The sequence below is a fragment of the Hylobates moloch genome, unplaced genomic scaffold (genome assembly GCF_009828535.3).
Source record: "Hylobates moloch isolate HMO894 unplaced genomic scaffold, HMol_V3 SCAFFOLD_1, whole genome shotgun sequence".
NCBI lineage: Eukaryota > Metazoa > Chordata > Mammalia > Primates > Hylobatidae > Hylobates > Hylobates moloch.
Window position 1 is genome coordinate 25,919,296 of NW_026652276.1, and position 23,821 is coordinate 25,943,116.

The 23,821-nt window shown below is 42.4% G+C and overlaps 1 protein-coding gene across 3 annotated transcripts in view; it reads left to right on the forward strand.

The window, feature by feature from the left end:
• Window positions 1–23,821, forward strand: part of MREG (melanoregulin) — a 98,128-nt gene that overhangs the window by 35,743 nt on the left and 38,564 nt on the right. For all 3 annotated transcript variants that reach the window (XM_058438591.1, XM_032754589.2, XM_032754587.2), the window contains exon 2: window positions 6,620–6,779. In XM_058438591.1, the coding sequence (XP_058294574.1) occupies window positions 6,620–6,779 (160 nt within the window). The remainder of the gene's footprint in view (window positions 1–6,619; window positions 6,780–23,821) is intronic.

Sequence of the window (23,821 nt, forward strand, 5' to 3'; positions counted from 1 at the left end):
TGGGGATAAGACGTATTTAAACACTGGATCAACTAGGTAAGAGAAAGCCAGTATTGGAAAGAACAAAGGAAGGCGAGATAGAAAGAAAGAGAGAAAAGAGAGAGAGAAGGAAAGAGAGAATGAGAGAGAAGGAAAAAGAGAGAGGAGGAGAGGGAGAGAAAGAGAGAAGAGAGAAAGAGAAGGAGAGGGAGAAAGAGAAACAAAGAAAGGAGAGGAAGAGAGGGGGAAGAAAGAAAAAGAAAAAAAGGAAAGGGAGAAAGGAGGGACTGAAGGAAAGACAAAGAAGGAGAGCGAGGAGGGAAGCAAGGCGAGGATGGAGAGGGAGATCTTTGGTTCACCCGCTCCATCCCAGGGAAGTCTCAATAGAGGGAAGAAGGGAAAGGTCTTGAAGCCAGGCGGGTAGCAGGCCAGCGACTTCCTAGCAGGAAATCAGACCAAAAGTCTGTGAGTGTCAAGGGCATGGACCTGGCAGCCTGTTTTACTGGACCATTGATTGCTGTTGACTGGAGATTTTCTTTCTTTGCTGTTTTCAGAGTTTCAGTCTTAAGCTAGTGGCCACTGCCACATGGCCTGTGGGGAGAGCAGTAAAGTCACTGGAACTGCTGGTGTCGGCAGCCAGCCTGTGTGCACTGTATTTTGTGGAGCCCTCTAAGGTCTTTTACATGCAGCCCTTGTTAGTAGTGAGGAATCCTGAGGAACTCTTGGTAAACAGCTTCAATGCTGACTAGCACTTTGCAGCCATATCCCCAGGCAGAAGTTAGTACTTACAAACCTTTGTCTCTTTTTTAGCTATAGATCATCTTGAAAGAAAAGACTGGATTGATTGGGTCTTGAGCCCCTGGGTGGGATTAAGGCTGAAATCTGAGACTTTTCTTACCCTACCTTTTGAGAGTAAAAGCAGCTTAGTATGTAACATCAGAGCCACCTCTCAAATGCCTGATGTTAATAAAATATTTATCATCAGCAGATGGTGGCTAGGGGAAGAACAACCACTCTCACTTTCTTTAGAGCCTTTTAGAACTCATGATATGGGGGAGGGAGAGAAAGGGAAGCTTCTGACTTATGGTCTGTTTCCCCCCATCTGTCTTCCCAGGGGTTTTCAGGCCCAGACCCCTGGGCATTTGAACTAAATTCTCTTGACACAGGCCCCAGAGCCCTTCATGGTCTGGGATACATAGAGGTTCCAAAGTTGCTTCTCTTTATGCCATTTGCTATAGGCTTCTCTCTGTTCTAGTTTCTCTGTCCAAAGCGTTAAAAGTTTTAAAACAATGTGGCTTGATACCTTGACCTGGTGGCTGTGCAGGAGTGAAAGGGGCAGGACCAGAAAACGGGACCCAGGATCTGGTGAGCCAGGCCAACTCTCACAGATGCTTCTGACGCTGCTGAATGAGCTCACAGCCCCTGCGCATTTTCACCAGTATTTTGAAAAAAGTTCTTTGTTTATTTATTTAACAGTGGCACCCCACCTTTGCTATGCCCCAAAGAAACCTTGTGATTACTGAATAAGAACTTAGCAGGAGCCAGGTCTGGGTCTGGAGAGGGAGTGGGCAGAGTGGAGAAGGCTGCTTCGTAGCCACGAGCAGGTCAGATCCTGCTGGGGAGGGCCCAGGAGGTCGCAGAGAATACCACTGCTGGGAGGCATTGCCGGTCCAGGGGCACAGCGGTTGGTTCTCTTTCCTGATTTACATCATCCCCTGAACATCAGTGGCTAGGCAGAGTTGGAGGCTTGTTAGGGGAACACTGCTTCTAATTAGGGCAGGGCTAGATATGGTGAGAACCCAGGAGGCACTCACCTTCTGGAGACATGGGTACTTCTAAACAGGCTGGGGTTGACCTTCCTATAGAGCTTTACTTGGGCTTGTAGATTAAAGATGAGAGACTAGTGTTTTATGCTGGCTGAAGTCATGCATGTGTATGTGTGTGGATGGATGTGATAGGCGAGAAAAAGAGGAAAGACAGAGATGCAGTGACAGCTAGAGAGAGGAGAGGAGAAATAAAGAAAGAGGAAAAGAAGTGATAGTGAGAGAGCAAGAGAGAGGAAAGAGAGACAGAGACAGCTAGAGAGAGGAGGGACAGAGAGACAGAGACAGAGGTTGTGAGAGCGTTGGGAATTGGCCAGGGAGGCAGCTGAGATCGTCATTTTAAAATAGGAAAAATAAATTGTGGCTTAGTAAAGTAAAAGGTGGCTAGATTATTCATGGTCTAATGTTATTTTTACTGATTTTTCAGGCACATACTGGCTCCTTTCTAAAGCTCCTGCTTTAGGGAAATTTTTAAAAGGCAGTAACCATGACTTATGTCTGGGATTTCCTTCAGCAGATTGGGATCACAGCACAGTTTGTTGCATTCGACAAGTACTTTTAAGGCAACTGCTGTGTCCTAGGACCCTGCTATGTGATGTGGGGAAGAAATGTAGAAATGTAGAAGAAATACTGGATACAACCCCTGCCCTATAGGAACTGACCCACCTGTTGAGGAGACAAGACATAGAAATGAAACACATCTAGGGGAAGATGGAAGACCGATGTCAGGAGAAGTACCAGGGTTTCATTGCTCCGGAGGTGCAGTTATTGTGATGTTGGAAGCCATGGTTGCAGCTCTCGGTGGAAGATCTGTGCCAGGTCTGGGTGACTCAAGGAGAGTGCATCCTGGGGACAAGCCACAGGGGAATCTGCTGGTTTGTACAGGGAGCATCCACACAGGTAGTCATTATCTGAGCTGCTTCACTGTGAGTGCATCTCTGTCACAGCATTTGGATGTTGAGTTATATGACAGTGGCTGCTCTGAGATCCCCACCCAGGAACTCATGTTGGGGAGACTGTCAGCTGGCTGCCTGGCCCAGAAGTCAAGCACTGCAGTATTCTTGTCCCTATCTGCAAAGTGGGCCAATGCCACCCATCCTTCTTACCTTAGATGCTTGTGTAACGTGAGGGGTGGAATGCAGGAGCCCTTGGCTCAAGCCCTGAATATATTATGCAGTGGTTGCATATCACTGGCTGCAGAAAGAAATTGGAGTCAGCATCTTTCATGTTATTGACACTTCCCTGGTGTCCACCTGCTCTTTGGAATTCCTCTTTGTCCTGCCTGATCTCTCTTTCTTGACTCACCTATTCTCTTCCCTCTCCTAATCCCCTAAGACTGTTCTTCTGATTCTCTGACCTGCTTCTGTGATGCCATGAAATGCTGTGTATTGCTCCCATATCTAGATCTTTGCCCTGTCCTCGCTCCTAAACCCAGATCCCCGACATCTCCCTGAACATCTTGCAGGCTCATAATGTCAGCCTTGGCTTCTGCCCCATGTGTTGCAGTTAAAGGCATCACCTTTGCTGGTACCTCTGTGCCTCCCACCATGGGCTGCTGTCACCCCCTCTCTGATGCTGCTGGAATCGGTCCTCTTTTCCACTCTCACTGCTATTTCCCTTGCTCTCAGCCTCACTTACTTTTATCTGAATCATAATATCAGAATGTTCAAAATTATGTGTTTGTTTAGCAGTAGAACCCCATTTTTCCTGTACCTCAAACAATCTTCCTTCTAGCTCTAACAAAGACTATTTGAATGGAGAAGTTGCTCTGGTTGTGGTTGGTTCGTGGGCTTCTTTCTGTCTCTTCCAGAGAAGCCCTGCCCATCTCTTTCTCTACTCCTGCCCCACTGTGGTCCCAAGGCCCCCTAACACCAGGACCTCAAAGAGCATGGCTTGAAAATTACACCTACCCCCGTGTGACAGTTGATTGTGACACCCTCCTAAGCCATCTTCTTGTTCTTCCTTCACCCAGAGTTATTTCTTTAAAATCCAGACCTGACATGGCTCAAAATCCTGTTGATAATGTTGCAGTTCACAGAATGAAGCTTGGACACCAGCACTACTTTTAGTCTGACCCCACATTACCTTTTCTTCTTCATGTCCCTCCATTTTCCTTGCTCCACGCACCACGTGCTGCAGTCATGCAGGAATACTTTGATTCCCCAACCCCGTGGGCTCCTGAAGCCTCCATATACTGTTTTGGCTTGAGCTGATCCTTCTACAGGGAATAACTCTGCCCTTGTTTCTCTTCCTGGTGGAAGCCTAATTCAGTCCTCAGGTCTGGTTAGTTCTTGAACTTCCTTCTCATCATACATAACATATCACTTCTTCCTGTTTGTTCCTACAACAATCTGTGTATACTTTTTAAAAAAAAAATGTACTGATCTCATTGCATTATAGTTATGTTAAGGGCAGAGACAATGTCCTATTTATCTTCATGTGCCCATGGCACCCAGCCCAGTACTCAGTATACAGCAGGCATTTATTCCACATTTGTCGAATAAACAAACAATGGAATGAATGAAATGAATGAATTTGACATGCTCATAAAAGTTCACATGGGCAGGGCCCAAAGGCATCATTTTCCTCCTCTTTCACTGGTTCATCATTCTTAGGAAGAGTCAGGCTGTGGGGCTGCCTGTGTTCTAGCTTTTGTGGTATCAATCAGTAAAAACAGCGTGGTTCTGAGCACAGTGTGCTTGAGCTGTGTCTGATTTCCCATCATCTGCACCTTTCCCCATACAGCCAGGTACTTTGTTCAGTTCTAGACCCTAAACTTCTGACCTGCAGCCACAAGGATTTCAGGAGCACTGTTGAACATTCAGTCTCTAAACCCCATGCTGATTCAGGTAGCTGGCCTCCTGCTGGCCTTGGTTCCAAGATTCTGTCCACACGTTTTGCCCTAGTTTTTGTAAGTGGGCCCTGGTTATTGTCCCTATTATTATTATTATTATTATTATCATTATTTTGTGAGATGGAGTTTTGCTCTTATCGCCCAGACTGGAGTGCAATGGCGCGATCTCAGCTCACTGCAACCTCTGCCTCCCTGGTTCAAGCGATTTTCCTGCCTCAGCCTCCCGAGTAGCTGGGATTACAGGCATGTGTCACCACACCTGGCTAATTTTTGTATTTTTAGTAGAGATGGGGTTTTGCCATGTTGGCCGTGCTGGTCTTGAACTCCTGACCTCAGGTGATCCACCTGCCTCTGCCTCCCAAAGTGTTGGGATCACAGGCATGAGCCACCGTGCCCAGCCCTGTCTTCCATAATTTGAGGCTGTGATTGGCAGTCTGACCTGTACCTCATCACTCTAGGGCTGGAGCCCCTCCCTAGCTGGGTGGGTTCCTGCTGCTGAACCCCAATCTGGGGACTGGCACTTTGCTTCCTGTTGCAAGATTTCCTTAGTGCCAACTTCTGAGCATCCCATATTGACATCTTAACATTTCCTGTTTCCTTCCACCCCAGGCCTTTGAAGATGCTGTTTCCTCTGCCTGCAACTCTGTTCTTGTTTTTCCACTTAAAGGTCCAGCACCTCTTCTTCATGACGCCTAGCTGACGCCCGCCTTCGTGAGGATTTTCTCTTAGCTGCTTGCATATGTTCTCATGGCCTCCTGAGCTCCCACTTAATGGCACTTAACACAATTTTTATTTTATAGTCACATGATCATTCATTAATGTGTTTCCCATGCTAGACTCTAGTGAGGTCCAAGGACAGGGATGATGTCTGTTTTGCTCACAATTTTATTGAGCCCTGTGATTAGCATGTGGTCAGTGCTTTATTCATATTACTAGATGAAGTGAATAGCTTCTGTATGACCCCTACCTGTCCTTCCCACAGAAGTCAACTGGGGGTTACAGAAGTTAACTGGGGCTGTGTGCAGGCATGCCCCAGATGTGATGCTCTGTCACTAATCTTCTCTATAAGTCCACACCCAGGTACCACCTTATAAGGCATAAATCATAAAACAAATGTACAGAACGGGACAACTGAAATTCTCACTCAACATTCTGCCTTGTTTATTGAAAGTCTCTGGGTATGCATGTTTATTACTTAATTTTCCTGGCATAAGGAATTTGATAGCTATTATATATCATTGTACTCCAAGTTTACTATGCTTCCTTGAACTCAGAGCCAGTCAAATGTTCATCCCTTCATATTAATGGTTTTCTTCTTTTAATCACACAAGAATTCTATTCCTGGCTGGGCGCGGTGGCTCACACCTATAATCCCAGCACTTTGGGAGGCCGAGGTGGACAGATCACTTGAGGCCAAGAGTTCAAGACCAGCCTGACCAACACGGCAAAACCCTGCCTTTATGAAAAATACAAGAATTAGCCGGGCATGGTGGCAGGCGCCTGTAATCCCAGCTACTCGGTAGGCTGAGGCAGGAGAATCACTTGAACCTGAGAAGTGGAGGCTGTGGTGAGCTGAGGTCGTGCCACTGCATTCCAGCCTGGGTGATGCTGGGTGATGAAGCGAGACTGTCTCAAAGAAAAAAAAAAAAAAAAAAAGAATTTCCTTTGTTGTCTTAGCTTCTGGGGTACTTGGTGCTGAATTTCATATTTAACTGTAGTAATTACCTTTGCTCAGGTACATCTGTTCTCTGTTCTTTTTAAAGTGATTTATTTATATTTTTGGTTTGTTTTTACTGCTCTGTTATGTTATGCTTAATTATTAAAGACAATTCAGACCTTTTTGACAATATATTTATATATGACATAGTATAAGTTTTAATTGATATTGTATGTTACATGCATATGATATATAACATTTTATATATATTGTAAAACCCCCATCTTTCCTTTTTTTATACAACAGTGATAACAATCCATATTCCTCATTTGGAGCAACTCTGGTGAGGGATGATGAGAAGAATTTATGGAGTATGCCCCATGATGTGTCCCACACAGAGGCAGATGACGACAGAACCCTGTACAATTTGATAGTCATTCGTAATCAGCAGGCCAAAGACTCAGAGGTGAGCACGTTTTGACGTCTTGCTGTGCGCAGATGATGCTACCTAGTAAAAAATAGTAATTCCTGAGAAGATCCCCTTGAAATAACAAAAAGAATGAAGGATGAAATGTTTGAAATGAAGGGCAGGTATTTTAGCAGCATATATTATCACTGGTTGCTAATTATAGCTAGTCTTGATTGACCTGCTTGATATAGAGATAAGGCTCATTTCTAATTCCTACCTTAATGGCACAAATTACATGCAAGGCAATGCTGTTGAAGAGTGTGAAGATAGTTTGTCATCTTAAATGGCTTAAACCATCCATCTCTAATCTTTCTAGTTGTTTAGTAAGCCACACTTACTTAATTCAGACTGAAGTTTGAAGGGTACTTTGCATTATCACTAATTTTGAATTAGTGAAGCCTGAATTAGTTTTTTTTCCCTCTTTAAAGGTCCTTAAATTGTGCATATTGATCAGACAGCAGTGTATCCACTATATATTTGAGATACTTCTTGTGATTAGACTTGAACCCTCGCAATAACTCTAAATCCAAAGTGATTGATTTAAGAACACCAGAATATTAAAAAGAGAGAACTCTGTAAGTTAAAAAACAGCAAAGAGGATCATACTTTTTTTCTCCTTTCTTTGAAAAGTCATGTTTGAGTTAGGTTTCCTGACTTCTGTGTTCATCAGCTACCTCTGAGGAGAAACCTGTATTAAATATACACTCCATGCTTCTTTGTATAGAGGAAGTGAGCAGGGTAGGGAAACTTATAGTTGGGTTTAGTGTGTACGTTGGCAGCCAGGGGCAGGTGGAGGTGCTGTGGAGCTTGTCTTTTCCTTATCGAGGTTTCTTTATTTTTGGTAATTGCTACCTTTTTTTTTCCCCAAAAAACCGTATTTTAGCAGGAGGTGATAACTTTTAGAAGTGCCATGTGTCCCGGTCCTTTTATTCTGATGTGACTTGGATGCTTTGGAGGGGTTAGAGATGCGGATCACAGGGTGGGGGAAGGGCCGGCAGTTGCCTCTGCTCTTGAGGCCCGAGGAAGGGTGGACTGGGACTCCTTCAGTGGCTGCTGTGTAGCATCCCACTAGTGACCAAGCACCCACTACCTCTGGCTGCCCATGTCCCCAGAAAAATCCCCTCTGTGATGGGCAACGCTGAAGGCAAGTCATAAATCCTGCTGCTGCCAAGAACTGCACCCCCTGGCTGCCCTTTCTGAGCATATAATTGGCAATGCGTGGCCTTGTTTTCTCTTTAGTGGAAAGAACAAATTCTCACACTCCTGTATTATATTAACCAGTTAAGGTTTCTGCTAGTTGAAAACAGAGTCAGTTCTTCTCTTTTCTTCCTCTTCTTCCCTGACTCTGCCCAAAGCAATAACAGCAATACGGAAATAATGTATAGTGTCTCTTTCTCTCTTTCTCTTTTTCTGTCTCTCTCTTTCACCAGGGCCCCATGCAAATGTGAAAGGAGCTGGAAAAGGTATTTGAAGCTGAATTTGGCAGTTCTCCCTGGAGGAGCTCCCACCTTTCTTCCCACTTATCTTTACTTTTCAAAAGACAGCAGAGGAACATGAACAACAAAGCCCTCTCGAAAAGCACAGCTTCTAAAGTGGCCCATTGTGTCTTTTTTGTGCCAGTCCTTGGGGTTGGTGTGATGGGTCCTCCAGAAGCTTCCTCCTCCTCCTCCCCCTCCTTCTTTTCTTCTTCTTCCTCTTCCTCTCCTTCTTCTTCCCCTTCTCCCTCTTCTCCATCTTTTTTTAAAAATTATACTTTAAGTTCTGGGATACATCTGCACAATGTGCACGTTACACAGGTATACACATGCCATGGTGGTTTGCTCACCCATCAACCTGTCATCTACATTAGGTATTTCTCCTAATGCTATCCCTCCCCTAGGCCTGCGCCCCCTGACAGGCCCAGGTGTGTGATGTTCCCCTCCCCCGTGTCCCTGTGTTCTCATTTTTCAACTCCCACTTATGAGTGAGAACATGTGGTGTTTGGTTTTCTGTTCCTGTGTTAGTTTGCTGAGAATGATGGTTTTCAGCTTCATCCATGTCCCTGCAAAGGACATGAACTCATCCATTTTTATGGCTGCATAGTATTCCATGGTGTATATGTGCCACACTTTCTTTTTTTTTTTTTTTTTTTTGAGACAGAGTCTCGCTGTCACCCAGGCTGGAGTGCAGTGGCGCGATCTTGGCTCACTGCAGGCTCCGCCCCCCGGGGTTCACGCCATTCTTCTGCCTCAGCCTCCCCGGTAGCTGGGACTACAGGCGCCCGCCACCTCGCCCGGCTAATTTATTGTATTTTTAGTAGAGATGGGGTTTCACTGTGTTAGCCAGGATGGTCTCGATCTCCTGACCTCATGATCCACCTGTCTCGGCCTCCCAAAGTGCTGGGATTACAGGCGTGAGCCACCACGCCCGGCCACATTTTCTTTATGCAGTCTATCATTGATGGGCATTTGGGTTGGTTCCAAATCTTTGCTTTTGTGAACAGTGTTGCAATAAACATACATGTACATGTGTCTTTTTAGTAGAATGATTTATAATCCTTTGGGTATATACCCAATAATGGGATTGCTGGGTCAAATGGGATTGCTGGTTCTAGATCCTTGAGGAATCACCACACTGTCTTCCACAATGGTTGAACTAATTTACACTCCCACCAACAGTATAAAAGTGTTCCTATTTCTCCACATCCTCTCCAGCATCTGTTGTTTCCTGACTTTTTAATGATAGCCATTCTAACTGGCATGCGATGGTATCTCATTGTGGTTTTGATTTGCATTTCTGTAATGACCAGTGATGATGAGCTTTTTTTCATATGTTTGTGGGCCACATAAATGTCTTCTTTTGAGAAGTGTCTGTTCATATCGTTTGCCCACTTTTTGATGGGGTTGTTTGTTTTCTTTCTCATAAATTTATTTAAGTTCCTTGTAGATTCTGGATATTAGCCTTTGTCAGATGGATAGATTGCAAAAATTTTCTCTCATTCTGTAGGCTGCCTGTTCACTCTGATGATAGTTTCTTTTGCTGTGCAGAAGCTCTTTAGTTTAACGAATCCGATTTGTCAATTTTGGCTTTTGTTGCCATTGCTTTTGGTGTTTTATTCATGAAGTATTTGCCCATGCCTATGTCCTGAATGGTATTGCCTAAGTTTTCTTCTAGGATTTTTATGGTTTTAGGTCTTATGTTTAAGTCTTTAATCCATCTTGAGTTAATTTTTGTATAAGGTGTAAGGAAGGGGTCCAGTTTCAGTTTTCTGCATATGGCTAGCCAGTTTTCCCAACACCATTTATTAAATAGCAGATCCTTTCCCCATTGCTTGTTTTTGTCAGGTTTGTCAAAGATCAGATGGTTGTAGATGTGTGGCATTATTTCTGAGGCCTCTGTTCTGTTCCATTGGTCTATGTATGTGCTTTGGTACTAGTACCATGCTGTTTCGGTTACTGTAGCCTTGTAGTATAGTTTGAAGTCAGGTAGCATAGCATGGTGCCTCCAGCTTTGTTCTTTTTGCTTAGGATTGTCTTGGCTATACAGGCTGTTTTTTGGTTCCATAAGAAATTTAAAGTAGTTTTTTCTAATTCTGTGAAGAAAGTCAGTGGTAGCTTGATGGGGATAGCATTGAATCTATAAATTACTTTGGGCAGTATGGCCATTTTCACGATATTGATTTTTCCTATCCATGAACATGGAATGTTTTTCCATTTGTGTCCTCTCTTATTTCCTTGAGCAGTGCTTTGTAGTTCTCCTTGATGAGGTCCTTCACATCCCTTGTAAGTTGTATTCCTAGGTATTAAATTCTCTTCGTAGCAATTGTGAATGGGAGTTCATTTATGATTTGGCTCTCTGTCTATTATTGGTGTTTAGGAATGCTTGTGATTTTTGCACATTGATTTTGTATCCTGAGACTTTGCTGAAGTTGCTTATCAGCTTAAGGAGATTTTGGGCTGAGACAATAGGGTTTTCTAAATATACCATTATGTCATCTGCAAACAGAGACAATTTGACTTCCTCTCTTCCTATTTGAATACCTTTATTTCTTTCTCTTGCCTGATTGCCCTGGCCAGAACTTCCAATGCTATGTTGAATAGGAGTGGTGAGAGAGGGCATCCTTGTCTTGTGCCGGTTTTCAAAGGAAATGCTTCCAGCTTTTGCCCATTCAGTGTGATATTGGCTGTGGGTTTGTCATAAACAGCTCTTTTGAGATACATTCCGTCAATACCTAGTTTATTGAGTTTTTAGCATGAAAGGGTGTTGAATGTTATCAAAGGCCTTTTCTGCATCTATTGAGATAATCATGTGGTTTTTGTCATTGGTTCTGTTTATGTGATGGATTACGTTTATTGATTTGCATATGTTGAACCAGCCTTGCATCCCAGGGATGAAGCTGACTTGATTGTGGTGGATAAGCTTTTTGATGTGTTGCTGGATTCAGTTTGCCAGTATTTTATTGAGGATTTTCACGTTGATGTTCATCAGGGATATTGGCCTGAAATTTTCTTTTTTTGTTGTGTCTCTGCCAGGTTTTGGTATCAGGATGAGGCTGGCCTCATAAAATGAGTTAGGCCAGAGTCCCTCTTTTTCTATCATTTGGAATAGTTTCAGAAGGAATGGTACCAGCTCCTCTTTGTACATCTGGTAGAATTCGGCTGTGAATCTATCTGGTCCTGGGCTTTTTTTGGTTGGGAGGCTATTAATTACTGCCTCAATTTCAGAACTTGTTATTGGTCTATTCAGGGATTTGAGTTCTTCCTGATTTAGTCTTAGGAGGGTGTGTGTGTCCAGGAGTTTATCCATTTCTTCTAGATTTTCTAGTTTCTTTGCATAGAAGTGTTTATAGTATTCTCTGATGGGTAGTTTGTATTTCTGTGGGATCAGTGGTTATCTCCCCTTTATCATTTTTTATTGCATCTATTTGATTCATCTCTCTTTTCTTCTTTATTAGTCTTGCTAGTGGTCTATTTATTTTGTTAATCTTTTCAAAAAACTAGCTCCCGGATTCATTGATTTTTTTTTAAGGGTTTTTTTGTGTCTCTAACTCCTTCAGTTCTGCTCTGATCTTAGTGATTTCTTGTCTTCTGCTAGCTTTTGAATTTGTTTGCTCTTGCTTCTCTAGTTCTTTTAATTGTGATGTTAGGTTGTCAATTTTAGGTCTTTCCTGCTTTCTCCTATGGACATTTAGTGCTATAAATTTCCCTCTAAATACTGCTTTACCTGGGTGCCAGAGATTCTGGTACATTGTGTCTTTGTTTGCATTGGTTTCAAAGAACTTATTTATGTCTGCCTTAATTTTGTTATTTATCCAGTAGTCATTAAAGAGCAGGTTGTTCAGTTTCCATGTGTTGAGCGGTTTTCAGTGACTTTCTTAATCCTGAGTTCTAATTTGATTGCACTGTGGTCTGAGAGACTGTTATGATTTCTTTCCTTTTGCATTTGCTGAGGAGTGTTCTTCCAATTATGTGGTCAATTTTAGAATAAGTGTGATGTGGTGCTGAGAAAAATGTATATTCTGTTGATTTGGGGTGGAGAATTCTGTAGATGTCTGTTAGGTCTGCTTGCTCCAGAGCTGAGTTTAACTCCTGTATATCCTTGTTAATTTTCTGTCTTGTTGATCTGTCTAATATTGACAGTGGGGTGTTAAAATCTCCCACTATTATTGTGTGGGAATCTAAGTCTCTTTCTAAGTCTGTTTGTATGTCTCTAGGAACTTGCTTTACGAATCTGGGTGCCCCTGTATTGGATACACATATATTTAGGATAGTTAGCTCTTTTTGTTGTGCTGATCCCTTTACCATTATGTAATGCCCTTCCTTGTCTTTTTTGATCTTTTTTGGCTTAAAGTCCATTTTATCAGAGACAAGGATTGCAATCCCTGCTGTTTTTGCTTTTCATTTGCTTGGTAAATATTCCTCCATCCCTTTATTTTGAGCCTATGTGGGTCTTTGCATGTAAGATGGGTCTCCTGAATATAGCACACTGATGGGTCTTGACTATCCCATTTGCCAGTCTGTGTCTTTTAATTGGGGCATTTAGCCTATTTACATTTAAGGTTAATATTGCTTTGTGTGAATTTGATCCCATCATTATGATGCTAGCTGGTTATTTTGCCTGTTAGTTGATGCAGTTTCTTCATAGTGTTGATGGTCTTTACAATTTGGTATGTTTTTTGCAGTGGCTAGTACCGGTTTTTCCTTTCCATATTTAGTACTTCCTTCAGGAGCTCTTGTAAGGCAGGCCTGGAGGTGACAAAATCTCTCAGTATTTGCTTGTCTGTTCAAGATTATATTTCTCCTTCACTTATGAAGCTTATTTTGGCTGGATATGAAATTCTGGATTGAAAATTCTTTTCTTTAAGAATGTTGAATATTGGCCCCCACTCTCTTCTGGCTTGTGGGGTTTCTACAGAGAGATCCGCTTAGTCTGATGGGCTTCCCTTTGTGGGTAACCTGACGTTTCTCTCTGGCTGCCCTTAACATTTTTTCCTTCATTTCAACCTTGGTGAATCTTACAATTATGTGTCTTGGAGTTGCTTTTCTCGAGGAGTATCTTTTTGGTGTTCTCTGTATTTCCTGAATCTGAATGTTGGCCTGTCTTGCTAGATTGGGGAAGTTCTCCTGGATAATATCCTGAAGAGTATTTTCCAACTTGGTTCCATTTTCCCCGTCACTTTCAGGTACACCAAACAAACGTAGATTTGGTCTTTTCACATAGTCCCATATTTCTTGGAGGTTTTCTTCATTCCTTTTCATTCTTTTTTCTCTAATCTTGTCTTCATGCTTTATTTCATTAAGTTGATCTTCAATTTCTGATATCCTTTATTCCGCTTGATCGATTTGGCTATTGAGACTTGTGTATGCTTCATGAAGTTCTTCTTCTGTGGTTTTCAGCTCCATTAGGTCATTTACGTTCTTCTCCAAACTGGTTACTGTAGTTAGCAATTCTCCTAACCTTTTTTTCAAGGTTCTTAGCTTCCTTGCATTGGGTTAGAACATGCTCCTTTAGGTTGGAGAAGTTTGCTATTACCCCCTTTTGAGGTCTACGTCTGTCAATTTGTCAAACTCATTCTCTGTCCAGTTTTGTTCCCTGCTGGCAAGTGGTTGTGATCCTTTGGAGGAGAAGAGGCATTCTGGTTTTTGGACTTTCCAGCCTTTTTGCACTGGTTTTCCTCATCTTCGTGGATTTATCTACCTTTGGTCTTTGATATTGGTGACCTGAGGATGGGGTTTCTATGTGGATGCTCTTTTTGTTCATGTTGATGCTATTCCTTTCTGTTCGTTAGTTTTCCTTCTAACAGTCAGGCCTCTCTGCTGCAGGTCTGCTGGAGTTTGCTGGAGGTCCATTGCAGACCCTGTTTGTCTGGGTATCACCAGCAGAGGCTGTAGAACAGCAAAGATTGCTGCCTGTTCCTTCCTCTGGAAGTTTCGCCCAGAGGGGCACCCATCAATACCAGCAGGAGCTCTCCTGTATGAGGTATCTGTTGACCCCTGCTGGGAGGTGTCTCCAGTTCTGGAGGCATAGGGGTCAGGGACCCACTTGAGGAGGCAGTCTGCCCCTTAGCAGAGCTTGAGCACTGTGCTGGGAGATCCATTGCTCTCTTCATAGCCAGCAGGCAGGAACATTTAAGTCTGCTGAAGCTGTGCCCACAGCCACCCCTTCCCCCAGGTGCTGTGTCCCAGGGAGATGGGAGTTTTATCTATAAGCCCCTGATTGGGGCTGCTGCCTTTGATATGCCCTGCCCAGAAAGAGGAATGTAGAGAGGCAGTCTGGCTAAAGACTGGGTTTATAGCAAACTCTGGGTTTGCTGAACTGTGGTGGCTCTGCCCAGTTCAAACTCCCCAGCGGCTTTGTGTACACTGTGAGGGAAAAACCACCTACCCAAGCCTCAGTAATGGCGGATGCCCCTCCCCCGACCAAGCTCAAGCATCCCAGGTCGACTTCAGACTGCTGTGCTGGCAGCGAGAATTTCAAGCCAGTGGGTCTTAGCTTGCTGGGCTCCATGGGAGTGGGATCCGCTGAGCCAGAACCCTTGGTTTCTTGGCTTCAGCCCCTTTCCAGGGGAGTAAACGGTTCTGTCTCGCTGGTGTTCCACTGCCACTGGGGTATGAAAAAAAACTCCTGCAGCTAGCTCAGTGTCTGCCCAAACGGCCACCTTGTTTTGTGCTTGAAACCCAAGGCTCTGGTGGCGTAGGCACGCGAGGGAATCTCCTGGTCTGCAGGTTGTGAAGTCCATGTTAAAAGCATAGTATCTGGGCTGGGGTGTACCGTTCCTTACAGCACAATCCCTCACAGCTTCCCTTGGCTAAGAGAGGGAGTTCCCTGACCCCTTGCTTTTCTCTGTGAGGCGACGCCCCAGTCTGCTTCAGCTTGCCCTCTGTGAGCTGCACCAACTATCTAACCAGTCCCAATGAGATGAGCCAGGTACCTCAGCTGGAAATGCAGAAATCACCCGTCTTCTGAGTTGATCTCGCTGTGAGCTGCAGACTGGAGCTGTTCCTATTCAGCCATCTTGTAATAACCTCTTCCTCTTGCCTAGGAAATAAAATCAGGCTTGATTGTAGAGGAACAGGAACTCTGTTACCAAGACAGACAGTCAAATAAGTAACATGAAGATGTGATGATAATTATGCATGAAATTATTTGAAATAATCCTTTTCATAGTGCTTCCTTCTTCTTCTTCTTTCTTTTTTTAATTTTATTTTGAGACGGAATTTCACTCTTGTTGCCCAGGCTGGAGTGCAATGGTGCGATCTCAGCTCACTGCAACCTCCGTCTCCTGGTTTCGAGCGATTCTCCTGCCTCAGCCTCCAGAGTAACTGGGATTACAGGCATGCGCCACCACACCCAGCTAATTTTTAATTAACTACCTGGTAAATTTTGTATTTTTAGTGGAGACGGGGTTTCACCATGTTGGTCAGGCTGGTCTCAAACTCCTGACCTCAGGTGATCCACCTGCCTAGGCCCCCTAAAGTGCTGGAATTACAGATGTGAGCCACTGTGCCTGTCCACTTTCTTCTTTTAAAAGTCTAAAAGTAATGTAGTTTTTAAAAGTTGCTTATGTTGCCGGGTATGTTGGCTCACGCCTGTAATCCCAACACTTTGGGAGACTGAGGTGGTTGGATCACAAGGTCTGTAGTTTGAGACCAGCTTGACCAACGTTGTGAAACCCTGTCTCTACTAAAAATGCAAAAATTAGCTGGGTGTGATGGCACTTACCTGTAATTCCAGCTACTCAGGAGGCTGAGGCAGGAGAATTGCTTGAACCTGGGAGGCAGAGGTTGCAATGAGCCAAGATCGCACCACTGCACTCTAGCCTGGGCAACAGAGCAAGACTTCATCTCAAAAAAAAAAAAAGTTGCTTATGTTTTCTTCTAAAATGTTAAAATTCATTTTCCCTACAGATTTGGATCACATATTATGTACTGTTCTGTACTTTGCTTTTTTCCCACTTAATATAATTTGGACATATTTCCATTTTAATATGCTTAGATTTACTTTTTTGCTTTAGGGAACTCTCTAGTATTCTCTTGCATGGATTCACCATCATTTATTCAACCAGTTCCTATTGATATTTAGGTTGATTTATTTTTTTCCTGTTGGAAGCAATATTGTAGTGGACATCCATATATATTTTTATGACCTTCCACAGTTTTTTCAGTAGAATTGTTGGATCAAAGTATGTGCATTTGAAATGTTGGAATTGTGACAGTCCTTCATGTATTAGTCTGTTCTCATGCTGCTAATAAAGACATACCCAAGACTGGATAATTTATAAAGGAAAGAAGTTTAATTGATTCACAGTTCCTCATGGCTGGGGAGGCCTCACAATCATGGCAGAACGCAAAGGAGGAGCAAAGTCGTGTCTTACATGGCGGCAGGCAAGAGAACTTGTGCAGGGGACCTGTATATATAAAAGCATCAGATCTTGTGAGACTTACACTTGATCTTAGCCAAAAGGCCGAGAAGCGATGATCTTGTGAGACTTACTCACTACCATGAGAACAGAATGGGGGAAACTGCTCCCATGATTCAATTATCTCCACCTGACCCTGCCCTTAACATGTAGGGATAATTACAATTCAAAGTGAGATTCGTGGGGCCACAGCCAAACCATATCACTTCATTCTTGGGAAACTAGGAAAAACACTTCAAGGTGGAGAACAGAGGTTGCAATCTCAGATCTCTCCGGGAACTAGGCAATAACATCAGTGAGGGAAGTGGGCACTCCCTGCCCTTCACCCCGCATGTTGAATGGCATTGGAAACTCATACTGGCTTTAATGGCAGCAGCTGTTAAGCTCTAGATAGCTGCTTGCCATGTTGAGAATGTGAACCCACTCGCCATGTTAAGAATGTGGACCCACAAATACTGGAATTTTTAGTTTTTCAAAAGAAGCTGAAAATCCAGATTTTCGTATAAAATGTCCAGATTTTCAAATAACTCAATTAAAAAATATGCCAGCTAAGCAAATATGTTTTCCCAGTAGGAGATAGCTTAAAATAAAATAAAATAAAATATGCCTATGAGCTATTGATATGTAAAGACATTTATAGCAAAGACTACTACTAGTTATGATTATTGTTGTTTTGTCCAAGATAATTGAAAAATGAACTCACCATTGATTTAGCAGGTGAAAGTGGGAAGCTAGAGGGGGGTTGTTTTAACTTTGAATGAGTTCCATATTTATTACTATTGCTTATTTTCTTTTCCACACAGGATAAAATTGGTACAGATTTTAATTAAAAAAAAAGAATTCTGGTTTTGGAAGAAAATCAAATTTCACTTACTAAGGAACAAGGAACCCTAGATATTTTTTGTATTATACAATTTAGAAGCTCAAGAAAGGTATTAAGAAAAATGGAACATAATGTTTTTCCTTGAGTAGCAACAGCACAAAAGACCTAGGAATGTCCATATTTGGAATTCACTGAATGATGACAAATAAATTCAAGACAGTGTATGTACTATCTGCATTCTCCTTGGAATCTGAAGCTGGTGGAGGAAGGACCACAAATAATTAAGGCTAAATCTACAGGGTTCCAAATTGAAAAAAAGTCAGGAAAAAAAATATATATATAGAAGAGCAAATAATGAAACAAAGGCATGAGCTTAAAGTCATTTGGTGTCAAAAAAATACGAAACAACATTATTTAAATCTCATAGACAGAATCCACCTTCATTTACATAAGGCTTCTGGAGCTGATGGAAAACAGACCTTCAGCAGAAGAAATGATGCATTTGCAAACCTCTAAGTAGTGGAAAAATTATTGTTCTTGTCTTTGAATGATGCCATAAAGTACATTATGTTTGCCTAAGAAGTAGTAAACAGCCTCAATGTCCCTAAATCATTATCCTTATGTTCATTTTCATTAAAGTAGTTGTACTTTACATAACGTGCTCTGCTCTAGGGAGCTTAATAATTGTTAATGAAATATGGATACAACTTATTATTTATTTAATAATTGTAATCATACTGAGTGAACTTATTCTCTAAGATATTAATAATAATGAAAATAGTGCCAGGCACTGTTCTAACCACTTTGCATATGTTAACTGTGTCCTCTTTAACAACAACTCACTGAAGCAGGCACCATTATTATTTCCATTTTAAGCAACTTATCCAAGGGCACACAGCTGTTGAGTTTGGATGCAGGATTTGAATCTGGCTTTGTGACTCCAGAGATATATAATGAGTATCAGGATTGAAATGGAGAGAAAGGAACAGATATTGTTTGTGACTCAATATAGATTTCAAAATGTATAAGCAAAATTTGCTCATAAGCCTGTCTCTGTGTCTTGTTGGTGCCAATGGGTACGAAAGGGATTTTCATGTCAGTGGGATGACAGCTACATTTGGTCTGAGGATGGTGACCACGTTTCAGGAAGTGTTTCCAGGCACAACACACATTTTTCCCAAGTTATGCTTTTCCATGGTGATTGCAGCTGGTTAAGACTTATTTCCTGGGCTTCTGTTTTATTACCTCCAAAATTTTTCATTCTACTCTGTTCCATCCCTTCTTCGCTTTGTTTAGTGTTCTCTGACCTGTTTTAGTGCCTCTTTCTATGGTTTGGCAATTCCTTTAGGAGTTTGTACATAGCTTTCACATTTTGACTCTGCTAAAAAAGCCTTAAATTTTTTTTTTTTTTTTTGTGACAAGGTCTTATTCTGTTGCCCAGGCTTCAGTACAGAGGTGCAATCATAGCTCATGATAGCCTCAACCTCCTGGCCTCCAGCAATTCTTCTGCCTTGGCCTCCCAAAGCATTGAGATTACAGGCATGAGCCACTGTGACTGGCTGCTTTTACATTTTTGGTTAAGGAGATATATGTTAACTGATATGGTTTGGCTGTGTCGCCACTCAAATCTCACCTTGAATTCCCCCATGGTGTGGGATGGACATGGCAAGAGGTAATTCAATCATGGGGGCAAGTCTTTCCCATGCTGTTCTCTTGATAGTGAATAAGTGTCATGAGATCTGATGGTTTTAAAAAGAGGAGTTTTCCTGCACAAGTTCTCTCTCTTTGCCTGCTGCCATCCCTGTAAGATGTGACTTGCTCCTCCTTGCCTTCTGCCATGATTGTGAGGCTTCCCCAGCCACGTGGAACTGTAAGTCCAATTAAACCTCTTTCTTTTGTAAATTTCTCAGTCTGGGGTATGTCTTTATCAGCAGCATGAAAATGGACTAATACACTAACTATCAGATCATTCTCATAAACCCTTTCGAGTACTGTTTTGGTTCAAAAATAGGTGATGTTTATTTGGCATAATGAGTGATAGAAATTCTACACTTATCCTTTAAGGCTATTAAGTAATTGTATGCTGACAAATGCATATACCTCTCATGACATGTGTCTGCCTGCTTGTCACTCATCAGCAGGAACCACATGGTCACCAGATGCTTGTGTGGCTGGAGTGATCTCTGAAAACCACACTTGGCCAAACCCCTGGGAGCAGCTAAATTTTATTTTTTTAAAACTACAGAGGCAATACTTCATAAATACATGCAATTACTACATGTCAACTAAAAATAAAAGTGAAAAATTAAAACTACAGAGGCAGACACATAAATGATCCTCATTTATAATTTATTTGCCCCCAGTACATAAAGACTACCTGCTAGGGTATTGCCAGACATTGTAAACAGTTCCTTAAAAATGTTTTAAGATAGGAACAGACCTTCTCCCAGGGGCTGTCTCCAATGTCTGGATCATACACTTAGCCTATCATGTCCCGAATACAAAAAGGGACAACAAAGCAGAGTTGATTGGAATATTGGGTGGGAGAAACAGGGAAAAGGGGGTTGAATTGATCGTGGACCAGCCACATAATGCTTAAGCACTCAGAAACTGAGATACTCCAGTTTGGCTCTGCATTACTGTGTCTCAATATGTCCCCAAGAATTGGACAAAGCCCACTCTTTCGGGGCCATCTGATTTTTCCAGAAGTGGGTGAACATTGGCTACATTTGGAGATAGGACTGCAAGTTTTACCCCAACCACGGAGGAGCAAAATAACTGGAAAAGGGAAGCGATTCTCTAGATAATTTTGGGATCCTCCAAAGGCTTCTTTCTTTGAGGTCCAGATTATCTGGATTATTGAATGCATTTATTCTTTCTTTTACTTTGCTAGTGACTATTTGTGTTTAGAGGATTTGGGGCAGTGTGGAGGGAGAGAATAAACAAGCTTACTAGGATCTGAGAATCAAGGGTTCTTGCACTCTATTTTCTAGGTAATAATATTTATAGAATATTACCCTGTATGCTAAGCAACATGCTTCATGTTCTCCAGACAAATACTGAATCCTCACGGTAACCCTATGAAAGAGGCATTTTGACTCAGATGATTAGAGACTTTGTCACTGGTACAAAGTGTTGGAGGAAATGACTGGGAGCATTGGGATCCCAGCTCAGGTCGGTGTGACCCAGAAACCTGCACGACTAGAAACAGTACTCCAGGCTCTCCAGTGAGTTTAGAAAGAGCATCAGTGGGACCTCTTTGGTCAAAGACAAAGTTCCCAAGCGGATGTTGGCTTCCTGCCTCGAGTAGACACTCTGGTCTGTGTTTGCTGATCATTACTCACCCTGTGTCAACTGAGTCACGGAGTGACTGGTTTTGGTGTTGGTTTTCTATCTACCTGCTTTGGGCACTGCGTATCACATGGCCCTGATGCTACTGCACCATTCAATTACTAAAATCCATGAATTATACCAGAAGATGTTCTGTTCATCGGTCTGTGATGTTTCTATTCTTTGCTCATCCCCGTTCTCCTTTTTAAAAAATATGTAAACATTTCTTTCTTTTTTTTTATAAGCATTTCTTTTGATTAGCATTAAGAGAGAATCAATGTTTCTTTTTCTTTTTTTCTGATGCAGTTTTGCTGTGACAGTTTTGCTCTTGTCACCCAGGCTGGAGTGCAATAGCGTGATCTTGGCTCACTGCAACCTCTGCCTCCCAGGTTCAAGTGATCCTCCTGCCTCAGCCTCCCAAGTAGCTGGGATTACAGGCATGCACCACCACATCCGGCTAATTTTTGTATTTTCAGTAGAGACGGGGTTTCACAATGTTGGTCAGGTTGGTCTTGAACTCCTGACCTCAGGTGATCCACCCGCCTCAGCCTCCCAAACTGTTGGGATTACAGGTGTGAGCCAATGCGCCTGGCCAGTGTTTCTTACTAAGTAGGTAGCACCTCAGTGCTCCATGTAAGTCAGCAGAGTTGACACAATAAATAGTGGCAAACCTGATGTAGGCCGGGGAGCAGCATCATTAGCAATTCTGCAGGATGTGTGGTGGTGAAGAACGTGGGCTCTGGAATCAGACAGATTTGAGGATAAGAATCATACCTCTGCCATATTCTAACGAGATGATACTGAATAGTTATTTAATCTTAGAGTGATTATACTATCTGTTGTCCAGTTTGGGACATAGTCACTTAAGTTCTTAAGTAAGAGGAGAGGGGCTGCTAATATTAAGTATTCCAGGCCAAAAATATAAACTGGGACTGCCCTAGACAAGGATCATCTTTCTTTTTTAATTTAAAATATATAACAAAAATTTCCTCTTGTAATCATTTTTCAGTTAAGTGGTACAGTTTGGTGGCTTTGAGTACATTCATATTTTTTGGCAACAATCACCATCATGCATCTCCAGAACTTTTTTATCTTCTCAAACTAAAACTCTGTGCCCACTAGACAATAACTCCCCAGCTTGTGGCAACTTTCTACTTTCTTTCTCTCTGAATTTGGCTACTTTAGGTACCTACTATAAGTGGAATCATGCTGTAGCTAGCTCACTTCACTTAGGGTAATGTTTCCAAAGTTCATTCACACTGTAGCAGCTGTCAGAATTTCCTTCCTTTTTCAAGCGGAATAATATTCCATGGTGTGTATATGCCACATTTGGTTTATTCATTCATCTACTGATGGATACTCGGGTTGCTTCTGTGTTTTGGCTCTTGTGAGTAATGCCGTTGCAAACACAGGTGTACAAATATCTGCTTGAGTCCCTGTTTTCGGTTCTTTTGGGCATATACCTAGAAGTGGAATTGTTGGATCATAGAGTAATTTATTTAATGAGTTATTAATTATTTAATTTAAGTAATTTATCTAATTTATTTAAGTAATTTATTTAATTTGTTAAATTTTTTGAGGAACTGCAATACTGTTTCCCACAGTATCTGTACCATTTTACTTTTTCACCAGCAAGGTACAAGAGTTCCAGTTCCTCTACATCTTTGCCAACACTTGTTATCAATAGTTCCCTTTCCTTCCCTTCCCTTCCCTCCCCTCCTCTCCCCTCCACTTCGCTTCCCTTTTCTTCTTTCTTTAAGCCAGAGTCTTGCTTTGTTGCCCAGGCTGGAGGGCAGTGGCGCGATCTCCGCTCACTGCAACCTCCACCTCTCGGATTCAAGTGATTCTCCTGCCTCAGCCTCCCGAGTACCTTGGCCTCCCCAAGTACTGGGATTACAGGCATAAGCCACCGCGCCTGGCCTCTATCACTTTTCTTAACCTCCAAATTGCTCAATAAAAAAATAGCTGACAGCTTCACACTGATCAGTTTTCACACCTGCATAAAGTAGATGCGCTGAAACTGTGGGCCAGTCACAACCTCTCAATATCATCATGAGGGGTGTAAACCTGGAAGAGGCTGATGCCTGGTGGAGCCTCCCTCGAAGCTGCTTGGCCATGGAAGGTAAAGGAAAGAACAGGAGACTGGGGAGCTTTTTGTAACTGAATTCTACTCTGTTTTCTGGACATTTATATTCTAGGATGCGATGATCAGGCCTCCTTGTTTTGCTCTTCTTTAGAGTCTGTCCTCATTGACGTCACTCCCTTGGAGCCCCAGAAAAATATATGAAGGCCAAGGATAACGTACCTTGTGAGTCCTGACGGGACAGTGAAATAGGAAGGATGGACAACAAGTTGGGGCCCTGCAGGAGAATGCAGTTTCTAGAGGAAAAGGGCAGATGCTGGCCAACCTTCTCCACATCCAGAACCTTGCTGTCACAGCAGCACATTGCTGCATCTCTGTGTTTCCTGCGTATTGTGCTTGTGATGGTCAAAATTTCTGGAAGGCCACATGTTAATTGGCAGGCATGTGCAGGATAATTTGCTGAGAGAAATGGGCTCTTTCCATTAGTTTTTTTTTTTTTTTTTTTTTCACATCTTGCATAAAACAGGGCCTGAAAGGAAACTGAAAGCATAAAGCTGCCTCAAAGGTTTTATTTTTTAGAAAATCACAGTTGATGACATACACATTTTGAAACAGCAGGGGTTAATACCAACTCAAGCCTCCAGTGACCTACTCAGTATTGACTTTGGTTTTTCTTAGAGTATCTGAGATCATCAGAGATGGCTGCCTGCCATACAGTCAAGGCACCTCCTATAAGCATTTGCTGGCTTCTCACGGCAGTCTTTTGAGATAAATAAACTATTTATTTTAAAAGAGAGTGAGTGAGAGACCCAAGAGGTTAAGTGACTTTTCTCAGTAGTGCCCAAGCAGAAATGCGCTTCTTACTTGGTGTCAGTGCTGTTTACTATAAAGTGGAGAAGGAAAGC